Genomic DNA, 15,709 nt, shown 5'->3' on the forward strand with positions numbered 1-15,709 from the left:
CAAAAGACTAATGGAATACGATTTGAGTGTAGAGCTGAAATGCTGTTTCTTGTTCTGGCCTCGTATGGAAAATCACCCTAGGCTGGTTAGAGGCCACACGAGCTTTATATGTCGAAGAGTTTCTTGTGTGGCCACAGCGGGGCGAATGACGTCTATATGACACCACTAAGAACGACATTTGGGGAGGACGGGCGTTGTAGCGCAGTGTGAGTTCTGTTTCTGCTTTCACTATAGTGGCTCACGGAACTCGATTGAGGACGTCAGTGAATCTTACTCATAACTTCCAGAGAAGCCTCGATTGCAGCCAACGGGCAAGTAGCCACAAGTGGAGCTTGTGGATTTCGGTTCGTGAATACCTTCAGCTTCTCTTTCACGAAGTGTTTGCAAAGAGAGCTCCATCACTCTTGATTCACTTCCTCTTCCACCACAGTGAGGCATTAGCCACACGGCATTTACCAAGCAACTCTGAAGGCCCCGTGTTCATTATGACCACGATGAACAAAATACGGATAATGAGTTGATGACACCATTTCAATCAACTTTCCTGTTGTGGTAAGCAATGGCTCCCACTGTTGTCTTGGCCAGGCTTGGAAAAGTCTGGATGAATGGCATCAACAGCCTCTTACCTCTTGAGGAACCTACGACAACACCCCTTGTACGTCTTCGGATAAGAAAAGAATTTGAGGCATGACTTGCTGCGTGTAACCATGTAGGGTGCTTCTGAATTCTTATCCCTTTTTTGATCCAGTCTCTTCATAAATCTCCACGCGTTCTCAAGAAGTGCCATTATCTTGTCTCCCCAGTCTGCTGATTTCGCAGCCAAAAAGCCAACGACAATGGCACACCCCAAACCCAACAAATCACAACCTTTCCTCTTTAAAATTGAAAAAAGATTGTAAATACAACCAATTCTATTCAATACAAAAGAATTTATCAAAAAAGCATCACAACTATTCCTTGGTTGCCCCCGACTTTGTCGCACGAAGGTGCTCTTTTCTTCCGCAGCGTCCAACTACGTCTGAGATCAGGGCGAAAAAATTCCTCACTAAGTCTCTTTCTAGTCAGCTTGATCGACTGAAACTCCACGCTAGACGGGTCACGCCGGCCGATTTCATCTCAAATTTCCAAGAGGCATTCAAAAAAACATTCGCCTGGCCATTTTACTTCGCTTTATCCCGTCATCACCCCCATCAATTCCATCATTCAGTGGTCTTTCTGATTACTCCTGGTGGAGCAAGAACACCGTCTAATCCACGATAGTCACAACCATCCCGTCATATTGCATTTCATTGTACACTAGCTGCCGCCTAAATCACCAAAGGTAGCATACTTTGCATCGTTGTATATTAGAACCTTTGTACATTAGTGAAACCCATCACCACCCCTATCACCATACTTGACCATGTCAACCAACTTGCAATCCCGTTCTGCATCCGTTTCTAACGGCTCAGGATCAAACAAGTCTACCGGGTTGCGCTCAGCATCTATTGGAAGCTCCAACTTCTTTAATAAGGACGGGCTGTCCTTCTTCAACTTGGATCATTCTGGCTCTGCCGATGATCTGTTGCCTGAAATCAAGGAAAAAGCCTTCACTCAAGAAACTCACGTTCCATCGGAGTTGGATATTGTTGGTGCTCTCGGAACTTTGAACTTGGACGAGGACTTCGAAGAGGGCAGTGGCCCTAAAAGCCCAAACTCCTCAACTTCTTCTAAGGAACCACCAAAGTCATCCACACCATTTGCTCAACCACAGATTTTGCAGAATGTCATGGCCCCTCACCCCCCTCCAAATCACCAGGGCTCCTTGACTCCTCAACCTGCCCCTGTGACAGGTTTTGGATCTGCCTCTGCTGTGCCAGCTTCTTTGAACACCACTCCGTCAAATTCATGGAGTAATGTGTACGTGCCACTTTCTGCTCCTCCATTTGCTTTCCCTGTTGAGGACAAATCTGCCGAAATGGCCATGCGTGTCACCCCTCTCGAGCTTCCAGATGGAAAGCCCGAGGATGCTCAGTTGAATCCTGGAGCAGGTCTCACTCATGCCTCCGGCAATGAAGCTTCTGGTCCTCAGCAAGGGATGATGAATATGTCTCCTCAACCTTTGCATCCCCTTGGTGGAGTCTTGGATTCTCGATTTGCGTTTGGAAACTTCTTCAATATGTCTGGTATGAACTTTAATCCTGACAGCCAGGTTAGCGGCGAGAAAGACAATCAGTCATTCCCAGAAGGCGCGTCTATCAAAGACAAGAAGAATCACCTGCCCTTCGATGTTGCTGGCTCAGATCCATCTGCGCTTCCTCATATGGGTATGCCTACAATGTGGAACCAACATCCCCAATTTGTCAACCCTCAATTTCTTTCTGGTAGAGGCCAAAATGTTGATGCTCGTATGATGCCTAGCCCTATCGGGCAGTTCGAAGGCGGCCAGCCCAACTTCGTAAATGCCAACACCCAAAATCGTTTTAAAGACAATGGGTACTCGAACTATCCCAACAACTCTCTCGGATCAGTGAACCCTGGAAACAACCAACAAAGGAATCATAGCGGAAACCACGGAAGTTCGGGAAATTATTCTAACCGTCGGAACTACAATATGAGCTCCGGTGTCAACGTTCACCGAAAGATGCACAACTCCAACAGAAGAAAGGGCGACGATGCGTCGAAGTATGCAAATGCTAAGTTGGAAGACTTTACGGGCGACATTTACTCATTGTGTAAGGACCAGCATGGCTGTCGCTTCTTACAAAGGCAGTTGGATTTGGGAAAGGAGGCCGCCCAGAAAAATAATAAGGGCGGTGCTTTGATGACTAATGATGTTGCTGCAACTGTAATTTTTAATGAGATCTATTTAAAGGTTGTTGAATTAATGACCGATCCTTTCGGGAATTATTTGATCCAAAAGCTTGCTGAAAATGTGTCCCCCGATCAAAGACTCATCCTTGTGAAGAATGCCGCGCCTGAATTTGTGAGGATTGCTTTGGACCCTCACGGAACCAGGGCTTTGCAGAAGCTCGTTGAATGCATCTCAACTCCGGAGGAGATCCAACATGTCATCGAAAGCTTGGCGCCTCACATTGTGACTTTGTCGAGAGACTTGAACGGAAACCATGTCGTGCAAAAGTGCTTGCAGAAGTTAAGTCCCGACCATAATCTGTTTATTTTTGACACAACATCAGCCCACTGTACCGATATTGCAACCCACAGGCATGGCTGCTGTGTCTTGCAGAGATGCTTGGATCACGGAAATGACGACCAGCGCAAACAGTTGTCTCTAAAGGTTGCCGAGAATGCGACCAGATTGGCTTCTGATCCGTTTGGTAATTACGTCGTACAATATGTACTTTCAAGAGGCGATGCAGAATCGATCGAGATCATTTTGGATCACATCAAATCCAACATCATCGCCTTGTCGCTCCATAAATTTGGGTCTAATGTGATTGAAAAATCCTTGAGAATCGATGCTTTGACTGATCGCGTTATGGAGGTTCTTTTGAATAAGAGCGACAAGTTCCCTCTGTTGTTGAATGATCCTTATGGCAACTACGTACTTCAGACAAGTTTGGATGTCGCAAGCAGCACGGACTTAGCAAAGTTGGCGATATCTTTGCAACCACTCTTGCCAGGCATCAAAAATACCCCACACGGCAGACGCATCATGACTAAGATTCAGAATATTCTCTAGCGATGCCTCGCAGCTCGAAAAACCTCTCGGTGCTTTCGCTAGCATACGCATATACCATATTAGAAAACAATACGATTTCGTGTATGATAGTAGATATGAACCCTGACCCCACGGGATTTAGGGAAAGCTGGACCGGTTATTGTCTACTTGATGTATGTACTGCAGGTGACAGATTCTGGAGGCAGACGCTTCGTACTACTACTTACGGCTTTAATCAGAAAAAAAAAACGTATAAAGATATCTTCCAAGTCTTTCCCATTTTAGATCGGTGAATGTACAATAGCTGACTGAATGAAGAAAACTGATAACATCTCCAAACCCAAGATCAAGAAAAGGAAGTACTCGAGAAAAGGATGCAACGAATGCAAGAGACGAAAAATCAAATGCGATGAAGCTGCTCCAGCTTGCAACAACTGCACGAGGCTCAATAAGACTTGTATCTATGAGAACAAGACGAAGACTCAGCAAGATCCCTTGGTGGCGAAGTTCGCTCAGGCTAACGAGCCACCCGTGAAGGAGAAGAACTTGAACTTGAAGTTCTACAAGCCAAAGACTCCAAAATCCACCAGAAAGGAAGAAGCCAAGGTCGAGACTCCAAAAAAACCATCGCAGAGTTTCGTTGACAATTCGGACGACAACAGCAACAATACCTTTCCCAAGATCGAGGGCATGGATACTCCGATCTTACCTGTCCTCACTTCTATTCCCCCCGAAGCTCCCTCGAGCATGGTGTCGAGTAACGAAACGAATTACGAGATGCAGACTGTTTTCAACGAAGCCAGTTTGCTTGTTAATGACATAAACCATATGCTAGAGGATAATTATGATGTGCATCATCAAAACGAGAGAAACGCTTTCAGAAGGACCCATGCCAGCCCTTCCATGTCGTCGGAAGACCGTACACAGTTCAGTATCGAAGACTTTGTTGATTTGAATGACCAAATGGACGGAAGCCCCCACCTTCCTTGGAATAAAGCTGCGGAGATTTGGGAAATCCTGAACTCTCAGCTTATAGAGGAATGTGTAACAGCGAACAACTTGGGTGAACCCCATTCAGGCTACTTACGAACATTGACTTCCACCGAGCTTTCGTACCACATGTACCCGCTCGCATCACTGATCGAAACGAATGAAGTTGTGAAACTTTTACTCATGTACCTGAGCGAATGCCCACATCTTTTGTTTTCACTTTTGGCAATCTCAGCCACCTTTCAATTCAACCAAACGGGCAGATCAAGCCATGATATCGCTCGTCAAAAGTACATTGGCGTGTGTCTCCGCAAATTGAGTGATGACTTCTCGGAGAAACCAGCTTCAAAACTGTCGCAATCCTTCCATGTCGAGAAGCTTTTGATGACTGTGTTGGTATTGACCACGTACTTCAGTGCAACTACATCACTGTTGAACGATACAGTGCTCAACTCATGGAAGGTCCATCTTAGAGGAGCTCGTGACCTTTTAATTAATTACAGCAGAATCACCAAATCTTCTGATTGTGTTTCGCTCGGGCTTGCCCTAGCGAAATCGTGGTTCTTCGCCTTAGAGTCTGTGGCCGCTGTCTTTTCTTCTGTTGGCGGTGCTACAGCAAAGTCTTACGATGCTCCCACACTAGACAATGACGATTTGTTCGGCTCTTTCCCGAACTTACCACTAGACACTAATACAGTTTTTGTTGAGAGTGGCTTTTTTGAATTCCATGAAAACAGAAACTACCATGAATCACTAACAAGACTCGCCATGGTGGTCACCAGTCCCACCCTGTCCGATTTTAATATATTCTGGGGATACACAGCCACCTGTGTCAAGGCGATTGTCTGCTACACTAGGGTAAAAAATGCTATGGATATCAAGAACTTGGAACGGGCGCCAATAAGGTGGATTGCACAAATTGTCTCGCTTCTTGGCCAAACCGGCAGAGAGGAGGTGGTGCCTGGAGTACTGCCTCGAAATTACCTAATTCCCAAGACTTGTAAAGGACATCCAGATTTTGAGCCCCAGACACAGCGGTATAATTTCCCACCCGCTTGTTACGCTGTGGATACAGATGAAAATGGTACCAAGACCTACTATTCGTGGTTCGATGCCTCAAACCAGTTCCATGTTGATTTCTTGCACCTCCTGCTACTTGTACTGTCGGAGTTTTACGCCCTTCCCCGAACACACTTCCATGTACAAGAGATGGTTCAGCGAATTTTCACAGGTGCTTTTTTTATGAAAGAAAAGCTGTCGCCGCTATACGAGAGAGATAAGCCGGATGTGATAGTTGAGAGTGACAATTATTATGTGTCCCTGTCTACGTTTGACAATAGGTGCATAATGATCCAGTCGGCGTTCCGGCTATGTGCAAGCGTTGTTGTCGAGGAGGAGTATTTTGAAAAGATTGAATTGTTTTTCATGGGTCTTGTGAAGCTAGGCAATGGATCCTCGCTCAATGCTTTGGACCAGGTGACAAGGATAAAAGAGATCAGGAGAGAGAGAAGGCAGGAAAACCCAGATCTCATTGACGAAGAGGTGATTGAATTTGAAGAAGGAAAAGCTTCGATTCCGTTTGCTTAGTTCCACGTGCTGCAAATCGATTTTTGCTTTGGCATTGTACGAGGTACCTCTCGGATCAGCCTGTAACCCGTCGTTCCTTTGCAAGCAGCGAGCGTCCTATACGAAATCGACCGCGTTTTCCTTCTTGTTTCTGGCAGAAAGCTGCATTCCTGTCGTACAACTCCGCTGAACCTGCACACGGTATTGGGCCCTTTACAGACTAAATGCGCGACAGCCTCAACGGAATAAATACCCAGTGAATAGCCCGTCAATTTGTTAGCTGGTATTTTAGGTATTCCTATTCAATTGAAACCATGGCGAGAAAGAGTAACCAGGAGAAGGACACACAGACTGTTCCCCACGGCTATCTTGCACCTGAGGCCGTCGAGTGGGAATTTGGTGGCCCGATCGGTGCCTTTGGCATGATGACGGGCTTCCCTCTTTTGATGATCTATATGTGGATCAGTGCTGAATTCTACAATGGAAAGCCAGCATGGCCTACTAAGGGCCAGAGCTGGGATGACTTTCTTTTGTTGCTCTGGAAATTGTTTGTGGCCCATGGTGTGCCCTCATTTACTTCGTGGGCTCTCTTCACCACCTTCTTTGTTGTGCAAGCCTTCTTTTACTTGACCTTGCCTGGTGTTTGGACTAAGGGTCAGCCATTGACTCACTTGAAGAACAAGCAATTGCCTTACTACTGCAACGCTGTGTATGCTTTCTACGTCACAAACATTGTCGTGTTGGGATTGCACGCTGCCGGTTACAAGTTGTACTACATCATCGACCACTTTGGTGAGATCATGGTCACTGCAATCGGCTATGGTCTTTTCTTCTCTGTGGCCTTGTACCTTTACTGTCTTTACGTCTCTAAGGACTACCACAGAATGACGGGCAACCACATCTACGACTGCTTCATGGGTGCACCATTGAACCCAAGAATTGGCAAGTACTTGGACTTGAAAATGTTCTTTGAGGTGAGAATTCCATGGTTCACTTTGTACTTCCTTTCTCTTGCTACCGCCTTGAAGCAGCTTGACACCTACGGCTACGTCTCAACTCAGGTCGTTTTCGTTGTTTACGCTCATTGGCTCTATGCCAACGCCTGCTCCAAGGGTGAAGAGTTGATCGTTCCAACATGGGACATGGCCTATGAAAAGTTTGGTTTTATGTTGATTTTCTGGAACATCGCTGGTGTGCCATACACTTACTGCCACTGTACTTTGTACCTTGCCCACCACGACCCATCTGAGTACAACTGGTCCCTCCCATACAACGTTGCCTTGTTCGCCATTTTGACTATTGCTTACTTTTTCTTCGACACTGGTAACAGACAGAAGAATAGTTTCAGAAGAATCATGGCCGGTAACAGCTCGCTTAGAAAAACCTTCCCATACTTGCCTTACTCCGACCTCGAGAACCCAAGCTACATCAAGTGTGCCAATGGTTCTCTTTTGTTGACTGATGGCTGGTACAAGTATGCTCGTAAGGCACACTACACTGCCGACTACACCATGGCTCTCACTTGGGGTGCTATTTGTGGCTTCGGCTCACCATTCCCATGGTTCTTCCCTGTTTTCTTCTTCATCGTGTTGGTTCACAGAGCTTTGAGAGACCAGAGAAAGTGTGCTAAGAAGTATGGCGCTGACTGGGACAGATACCTTGAGGCTTGTCCTTATATGTTCATCCCATATGTTATTTAAATAGCGTTCCTCGTTCGGAACTAGAAATTAAAAGTTTACTGCTGTTCATGGTATGATTTATTGTAGGTCATGTATCGTACACTTGTGGATCGTTAGTCTAATTCTGCAATTGCAACCAACCTTTCATCAATCTCATCTGGAGTCAAAACACGGAATTTATCTTGAGTGGCAACACCAATCTCGATGTCATTCTTTCTGAAGTCCGTACCCAACACGGAACTCAATGCGGTAATCGCAAACTCGACATTGGCTTTCCAATCTCCCTTGACGTGGTCAATCTTTTTGAACTTCTTCTCCAAGTACGTCGTAGCTTCTTGCTGCTTTGGTCCTGTGGAAACAGCCTTGACTCCCGTATAATATCCAGCAGGGTCACACTTGAAGATCTGTGGTCCACGGCCCTCATCCTCAAAGTCAACCTGACAGAATGTCAACGCAACTCCAAGAGGTCTCATGTAAGCTCTCTGCGTATATAATTGAGACATGTTCGCCATTCTCTTTGCAATACTCTGGACTGGCATTTCATAGCCATACTTGTATCTGAATTCAGCTGCCTCCGCTCTGGCTCTCAAAGCCAAGTTTCTGGCGTCAGCAATGGAACCGGTGGCCAACATACCAATTGAGGGGGTGATTTGGAATAAGTAGGAAACGGTCGAAGAATCTAAGAGCTTATCTGAAACCTTCTTTTGAGAAATCAAGACAGCAGAGTCCTCACCGACAACTCCAATGGAAGTAATGCTGGCCGAGTTGATAGCTTTGAAGGCGTACTCGACTTGGTATAATCTCCCTTGTGGGGAGAAAATAGTAATGTGTCTATCAAAACCAGCGTCTGAAGTTAGTACTTATTGTGAGCGGAGGGTAATTGGAATTAATGCATACCTGACATGACTTGTTCGAGGCGTTTGAGTGGTTTTCAATTGATTGTAGTGGCAAGGTGAGAGCGATATGTCGTTGAGTTTGGTGGATGTCGCAAAAAAATGTCGTCACTGTTCAGGACTTCAACGATTTGAACGGGCACGGCTACGAAGGGTAATAGATTTAAATCGTTACTTGGAGTAATTTGTGGAAAAATTAAGACCAGATCATATTATTTTGAAAATTTTTACATGGAGTACTTAGTACTGAAGAAACCTAAGACAACCTGAAGACTATCAGAACTCAAACATTATTCTCGAGCCATGTCTCTTCCAAACCAATATGTATGAGAACGATATTTTCATAAATCTTAATAGTTCAGATACTTTCGAAGATAAAGTAAAATACGTCATTCGTACACCGTTGACGAGAATTAAACGGTTCAGCCAGCCGCTGGAATACATCCGTGCACCACAGACATCAAACAAGCATAGTTGAAGATTATTTCCTTTTCAACCCACCACAGCATGTCGAACTCTGAAACGTTTTCGACGGATGTGAAAACTCAGGAACACACTCCCCTATATTTTCCGCAACGACAGTCAGCATTCAGAATTGTATCCTATCACTATAATCCAGAAACTTCACGATACCATTATGGTCCTCATCATCCAATGAAACCATTTAGGTTGATGCTTACAGACCATTTGGTCATTCTGTACAAATTGCATGAAAGAATGGATCTATATGAGCCAAGGAAAGCCACAAGAGATGAGCTCCTCGAATTCCATTCGGAAGACTATGTGGATTTTTTGCAGACCATTACCCCAGAGCTAACCGCTAAACTAGGCGAGGAGAAACTTGCAAAGTTCAATATTGGTGACGATTGCCCTATATTTGATGGAATGTATGACTACCTGGGAATGTACGCTGGTGCCTCGCTTGATGCTCTGAGAAAGCTCATAAGCGGCATGAGTGATATTGCTATAAACTGGTCTGGAGGATTACACCACGCTAAAAAATTTGAGCCAAGTGGGTTTTGCTACATCAACGATATTGTGCTTGCTATTCTTAATCTACTACGTGTCCACCCTCGAGTGATGTATATTGATATTGATCTCCATCACGGTGATGGAGTCCAGGAGGCTTTCAACACCACGGATAGGGTCATGACAGTATCTTTTCATAAATTTAATGGTGAGTTCTTCCCAGGTACTGGTGCTATCGATGAAAGAGGCATTGGAAAGGGAAAGAATTACTCTGTCAATGTGCCCTTAAAAGATGGTATCGATGACCACTCCTACATTCATTTATTCAAACTGATCATGGAACCACTTATAACAAAATTCCAACCCACGGTAATTGTTCAGCAGTGCGGCGCTGACTCGCTTGGTTACGACAGATTAGGATGTTTCAACCTAAATATCCGTGCTCACGGCCAATGTGTTAATTTTATCAAGTCATTTGGCATCCCAATGCTAGTGGTTGGTGGAGGAGGTTATACACCGCGTAATGTTTCTAGACTTTGGTGCTACGAAACTTCGGTGTTGAACGATGTTCAGCTCGACTCCAAAATCCCACTGAAAATCCCAACCTATGATTGGTTTGGGCCAGACTTCTCGTTACATCCACAGCTTGACGGTCGCCTAGATAATAAGAATTCTAAGAAATACTTGGAATGTGTCAAAACCGACATCTTGGAGCAGCTTCGCTACCTTAATTATGCCCCATCAGTTCAGATGCAAGAGATTCCTCCAGATATCACTGGTCTCACAGAAGAAGAAGAGGAAATAATCAGAGAGCTTAATGAGGACAAGGATGACGAGAAGACAAGAAAGGCACGCGATATGAAGGATGAAGCTCGACTGGGCGAAGTTATGGCAAGTTAGCTGTGGACTGCCCACTCTCCTAATGACGAAATTTATGAAGACGCCACTCTGCCGTCTCCAATGGAGGCAGACATGCATGTATTATAATCTATAGACTACAAGGGGATATAACGTAGAATGTGTGGATATGCATATTCATCTGGCTATACTTTTTTTTGGGACCAACTACATCACAATTTGCAACTTCCAAGCGAGTCCTGTACGCTCGCGTACGTACTATCACTGCAGGTTTCTGGTTGCAAGCGAGAACTATATGAACCATTTGAACCACAAATAAGAAAATCAACATGGATGTTCTGCGACTAGATATTGTGCTAGATAAGCAGACCAACCGCAAGGTTGTAAACCGACGTTTCCGACTCCTCCAGACGATAGGTCAGGGTCAATTCGGCAAGGTGATACTAGCAGAAGACCTCAGCAAAGACCATGGACTCGTGGCAATCAAGACCATTAATAGAGTTGATCGAGCCAAATTGATAACAAAGACTTATTTGAGTCACACGACAAAGATCAAACGCGAGATACAGATAATGAAAGAGTGTGATCACCCCAATGTGGTGAAGCTTTATCAAGTTATAGACGACCTCAAGTTCGATAAGATCTTGCTAGTGCTAGAGTACTGCAAGTTTGGAGAGATTGACTGGAAGAAGTATAATCACTTCCATGAGAAATATCTAAAAGATGGGAGCAAAGGCATCACGCTAAACAAGATCGTGAGAGACGTTGTCAATGGACTCGAATACCTTCACAGTTACAAAAGAATCATTCATAGGGACCTCAAGCCCTCCAATCTACTTATAAGTCTGGACCGGACAATCAAGATTTCAGACTTTGGAGTGAGCTTGATTCTCGAGAACAACACTAATGATGACAAGGAGCTAGGGAAGACGATGGGAACACCGGCATTTTATGCCCCAGAGCTCTGCCAATTCGTGAACAACAGGCTACTGATGCTAAATGAAGCTGATATGGCACGCTCAAAAGTTGATGCAAGGATCGATATTTGGTCCTTCGGTGTTGTCATCTACTGTCTTTTCTTTCACCAACTACCGTTCGAAGGGCACAACGAATTCAGCTTATTCAAGACGATCGTCAACGGTGAACTCAAGTTCCCACGAACCAGAGAGAGCTCCCATGTGAGGATGGAGGACTTGAAGGAACTAGAGCTTCTCAAGGACCTCATCAAGAGACTTCTCGCCAAGGACCCAAACTCACGTCCCACGCTTTCAGAAATCAAGCAACACAAGTTCACAACTTTTGAATTGACCAGAAAAGAGGCCGAGACATTCTTTAATTTCAACAAGAATATCATTTCGCAGCAAGACCCCTTGGCTGCCGAAGCCTGGGAAGCTGAGAACCGTATGTCCAACAAAATTAAAAGGTTCTTTGGAGCAGGAAGACCTGAAAATGAAATTCCTCCATCGTCGAGACCAATTCTGGTGGATCAGCCAGTACTGCCCGTTAAAGGCATCAATGTTCTTGACCTAGAAAAGGTCGATGACCTATTAGACTCCTACCTTGATGACTCGAGCTCAATGGGATCGCTTTCAGATGAGGAAGGCGGTGCATCAGTCATCGACACCACAAACGTTTTATCGTCAATCAAGTTGGACAGAGAAAAACTACCGCATACTACTTTGAAGAAATCGGATTCCGCACAGCTGAGGCTCTCAAGAAGTTCAGTACCGCCACCTTTGAAGCTTTCATCATCATCTCTCTCAGTCCACAAAGGTGGATCGACTCTGTCGTTTCCACAACCTCCAGCATCGCCCTTCAGCTCCGGTCAGAGAACACCCAGTACTGCCGCAAGTAATACTGTCACAATTGGGGAAGGATCTCCATCGTCGATCAAGTCGATTTTCAGCCCCAGTCGCCGCTTCTTTGCTAAAATCAAGCCGACGATCAATTCGCTTTATTCGCCTACCCATGGGGAAGGAAATACGGCAACCTCATTTTCAGATTTGGCACCCCCGCCATTTTTTGGCCGTTCGGATAGGAGGGGATCGACACTGGAACTGATCAGCAGCGTTCAAAGCACTGGAGGCTTTGGCTCGAGGAAGAATTCCATCAGCTCTACGCGATCGAACGGGTTATCGAAGATCACCAGTTCCAGCTCCCTGTTGAATCTTCACGGCTATCTTACAGATGAAAGCTCCACCTCGTTCAGCGGAAAGTGGCAGAAGGCCGTGGCTCGGGAATTAGGAAGCGAGGATGAGGAAGACAAACACGCACATTCCCTGAGCGATAGCGACGAGGTTGGCGACGAGACTCTAACAATGCTGCCAAACAAGCTGGGAACAATGGACCAGTATCTTGATCGACTCGAAACTAAGCAGGCTTAGTGAGATGTCACAACGAGGGGACGAGTGGGACGGCTGGCGGCTGCAAATAGACGTATGGAAGCGTGCGCGCATATTCCTAACCAGCGCAAGCAACAATGTCTGCAGCGAAGATTGGTGTTGTTGTATTGCCAGATTGGACGTTGGCAGATCCCCGACATTAATTTTTTATGAACGTGAAGTGGTGAAACGCCGATGGGGGAACGCTGCAACCAAGGGGCAATTGCCAAGTCTGGATAATTGACCGAGGACCCTTGGCCTGGTGATGGTTTGCACCGGGGTTTAAGCCGTAAACAAACAGCGCGAGCAACTCAGACATTCCGAGCGCTAAAGTTTGGCGCCCGTTCAGATCAGGCAGGCCGGGGACCACGATCAGAAGCAGAAAAAGCGAAAACAAAGCAACAATAGAGCCTTGAAAGTCATGTCGTGGGGAAGCTCAGGGGTACCATTACGACGAAGGAGATCTTGAAAGAAGAGTTTTCAAAGAGAGCTTCCAACAAGATTGACCAATTCTGTCGCTTGCGTGAGCCCTGGCGCTTTCCTGCCTTGGCCTGGTTTGGTCCCGGTCGCACTACCGTTCAGGCCTGCTTCAGCCCTGAGGCCTGCGCCCTCATGTTTACCTTTCAGCGCGCCCATACCGCCATTTCTGGAGCATCTGCCGACAATAGACCTGAAGGTGTTGCGCTCCCTTGGCTTGCTCATATATACCACCCTGCCGCCGGATCTCAAAATATTTCTCCTTGTGCTGATCAAGCCTGCCGTTTCTCCATCAACATCCCCCTGCGCTGGCCAACCACACCCACCTCCTGCTGAAACCCTCCTACTTCGCAGTTCCCACAGACACCACCCTCTTTTTCCCGTATTATGAAGAATGGCCATGTCTCCAGCCCAGCACACAAGAGGGATATGGTTGAAGAGCCCGACGCAGCCTCGCCTTTAGGTGCCCGCTCCCGCAAGCCCTTTGGCAAGTTGACCAACATCATGAGCACATTGGAGTCTGGTAAGAACAAGCTCCAGCACAGTACCAAGGCCTTCTCAAGATCCATGTCTCAAATATCCCGCTTCTCCGACTTGAGTGTCTTTGACGGCCCCAGCTCGGGCACGCGAGACCTCGCCGACGGTGAAACAACGGATGAAGACACCAGCAACGACACCACTTTGAACGATGACGACTTTCTCTGCTCCCCCCTGAACAAGCCCCAGCGCAGAGCACCACGCTGCAAATCGTCCCAGGTATCACTACCGCAAAACCTTCTGATCAGGAGGACTCAATCGTGCATTCAAGATCCCAACGTTACCGATATGTTCGACGGAAGCGAGTGGCTCCCACAGACAAACCTCAGAACATTCCGAGTATCCAGTGACTTATTGCCTCGGATCGACGAAAATGAGATGCAAAAGATTGTCCTGGGCCATTACCGTAATGAGTTCGACGACTACGTTGTTGTCGACTGCCGATTCCCCTACGAGTTTGACGGAGGCCATATCGTCAATGCCATCAACATCTCGTCTAAGACTGATTTGGAGATGCGCTTCATCAACAACCGTCTGCTGGAAAACCGCAAGAGACTCTTGATCTTCCACTGTGAATACTCCATTTTGCGTGGCCCTACAATGGCCGGTCATCTTCGGAAGGCTGACCGCATCCACAATTCCGAGAATTATCCCAAGCTACTATACCCCGACATCGTTGTCCTCGAGGGAGGCTACAAGAAATTCTTCGACAACCACAAGGAATGGTGCGTTCCTCAGGCATACGTCGAAATGAAAGACATCAAACATAAGCGTACCTGCGAAGTGGAGATGAACAAAGTCATGCAAGCATCAAAGCTCACCAGAGCTCGTTCATTCAACCATTTTCAACTGCATTCTACGAGCCACTCTCGTTCGTCATCCTTCACGGCACTCCTTACATCGTCCGAACAGGCTACTTCTCCCGGCCTCACAACTTCCTTAAGCACCGGACAAGTACCCAGGCGTAAAACAGCTTCAAAGGTCCACAAGAGGCAAGACCGCAAGGAACTTAGGCTTCATCTTTCTCAGCCTCTGATCAATTGGCCCTCTCAGCTGTCAGAGTCGTCCTTGACTTCTGAACTTACTCCAGGGATGTCCTCCTGTTTTGACGACGATGCATTTGCTCCACCTTCTGCTTTGTTTAGGGAACACAGCAAGAGCCTGTCATTACTGCTGGCCTCCATACATTCTTCAGCGCTGCTGGTCTGTTCTGAAACCTATTCTTCCGCATATACTTCCACCGATTCATTGGCCTCATCTCCGTCTGCTGACTCTCCAGAATATTTTGAGACTGCCACCTCGAACTCGAATCCTTCATTAGCTCACATGTTTTCCCTCCAGAATTCCCCATACCTGTTCCCAGGACCAAGCTCTTCAAAGTCAAAGAGACCCTCGCTACAAAGGCCCGTCTACCGCACACCAAGACCATATGTCAATATGTCTTCGCCAACGACGAGTTCCCCACTTACAACTACCGCTGCTGGGTCTGTATTTGACTCTTGGCCAGGACCAAGCTTCCAATCAGATCCCATTAATGAAACACCACTTCCTTTCTCACTCAAGCAGCATGCTCACCACAGCTCGGAGATCTACGAGGAAGATGAGGAGTCTGAATGAAGGATTTGCTAGATTTGCATGCACCAAACAATCATATGGTCACAATTTACTAAAACTACATTGGCATCGAAACGTAACTAA

At 46.3% G+C, this 15,709-nt stretch overlaps 7 protein-coding genes across 7 annotated transcripts; 6 read left to right on the plus strand and 1 right to left on the minus strand.

The window, feature by feature from the left end:
* Positions 1–1,402: 1,402 nt before the first annotated feature.
* Positions 1,403–3,682, plus strand: C7M61_000694 (uncharacterized protein; the record flags this gene model as incomplete). The annotated part of the gene is made up of 1 exon (XM_024856123.1): positions 1,403–3,682. The coding sequence occupies one exon, from the start codon at positions 1,403–1,405 to the stop codon at positions 3,680–3,682; it is 2,280 nt and encodes a 759-aa protein (XP_024715722.1).
* Positions 3,683–3,973: 291 nt separating this feature from the next.
* Positions 3,974–6,238, plus strand: LYS144 (Lys144p; the record flags this gene model as incomplete). Its single annotated transcript, XM_024856124.1, has 1 exon — positions 3,974–6,238. The coding sequence occupies one exon, from the start codon at positions 3,974–3,976 to the stop codon at positions 6,236–6,238; it is 2,265 nt and encodes a 754-aa protein (XP_024715723.1).
* Positions 6,239–6,531: 293 nt separating this feature from the next.
* On the plus strand, positions 6,532–7,917 carry ERG4 (delta(24(24(1)))-sterol reductase; the record flags this gene model as incomplete). Its single annotated transcript, XM_024856125.1, has 1 exon — positions 6,532–7,917. The coding sequence occupies one exon, from the start codon at positions 6,532–6,534 to the stop codon at positions 7,915–7,917; it is 1,386 nt and encodes a 461-aa protein (XP_024715724.1).
* Positions 7,918–8,009: 92 nt separating this feature from the next.
* On the minus strand, positions 8,010–8,800 carry SCL1 (proteasome core particle subunit alpha 1; the record flags this gene model as incomplete). Its single annotated transcript, XM_024856126.1, has 2 exons — positions 8,010–8,743; positions 8,794–8,800. The coding sequence occupies 2 exons, from the start codon at positions 8,798–8,800 to the stop codon at positions 8,010–8,012; spliced, it is 741 nt and encodes a 246-aa protein (XP_024715725.1).
* Positions 8,801–9,443: 643 nt separating this feature from the next.
* Positions 9,444–10,658, plus strand: HOS2 (histone deacetylase; the record flags this gene model as incomplete). The annotated part of the gene is made up of 1 exon (XM_024856127.1): positions 9,444–10,658. The coding sequence occupies one exon, from the start codon at positions 9,444–9,446 to the stop codon at positions 10,656–10,658; it is 1,215 nt and encodes a 404-aa protein (XP_024715726.1).
* Positions 10,659–10,945: 287 nt separating this feature from the next.
* Positions 10,946–13,000, plus strand: C7M61_000699 (serine/threonine protein kinase; the record flags this gene model as incomplete). Its single annotated transcript, XM_024856128.1, has 1 exon — positions 10,946–13,000. One exon carries the CDS (start codon positions 10,946–10,948, stop codon positions 12,998–13,000), a length of 2,055 nt encoding a protein of 684 aa, XP_024715727.1.
* Positions 13,001–13,861: 861 nt separating this feature from the next.
* On the plus strand, positions 13,862–15,628 carry MIH1 (putative tyrosine protein phosphatase; the record flags this gene model as incomplete). Its single annotated transcript, XM_024856129.1, has 1 exon — positions 13,862–15,628. One exon carries the CDS (start codon positions 13,862–13,864, stop codon positions 15,626–15,628), a length of 1,767 nt encoding a protein of 588 aa, XP_024715728.1.
* Positions 15,629–15,709: the final 81 nt, after the last annotated feature.

The sequence above is a fragment of the Candidozyma pseudohaemuli genome, assembly GCF_003013735.1.
Source record: "Candidozyma pseudohaemuli strain B12108 chromosome Unknown scaffold00001, whole genome shotgun sequence".
Classification (NCBI taxonomy): domain Eukaryota; kingdom Fungi; phylum Ascomycota; class Pichiomycetes; order Serinales; family Metschnikowiaceae; genus Candidozyma; species Candidozyma pseudohaemuli.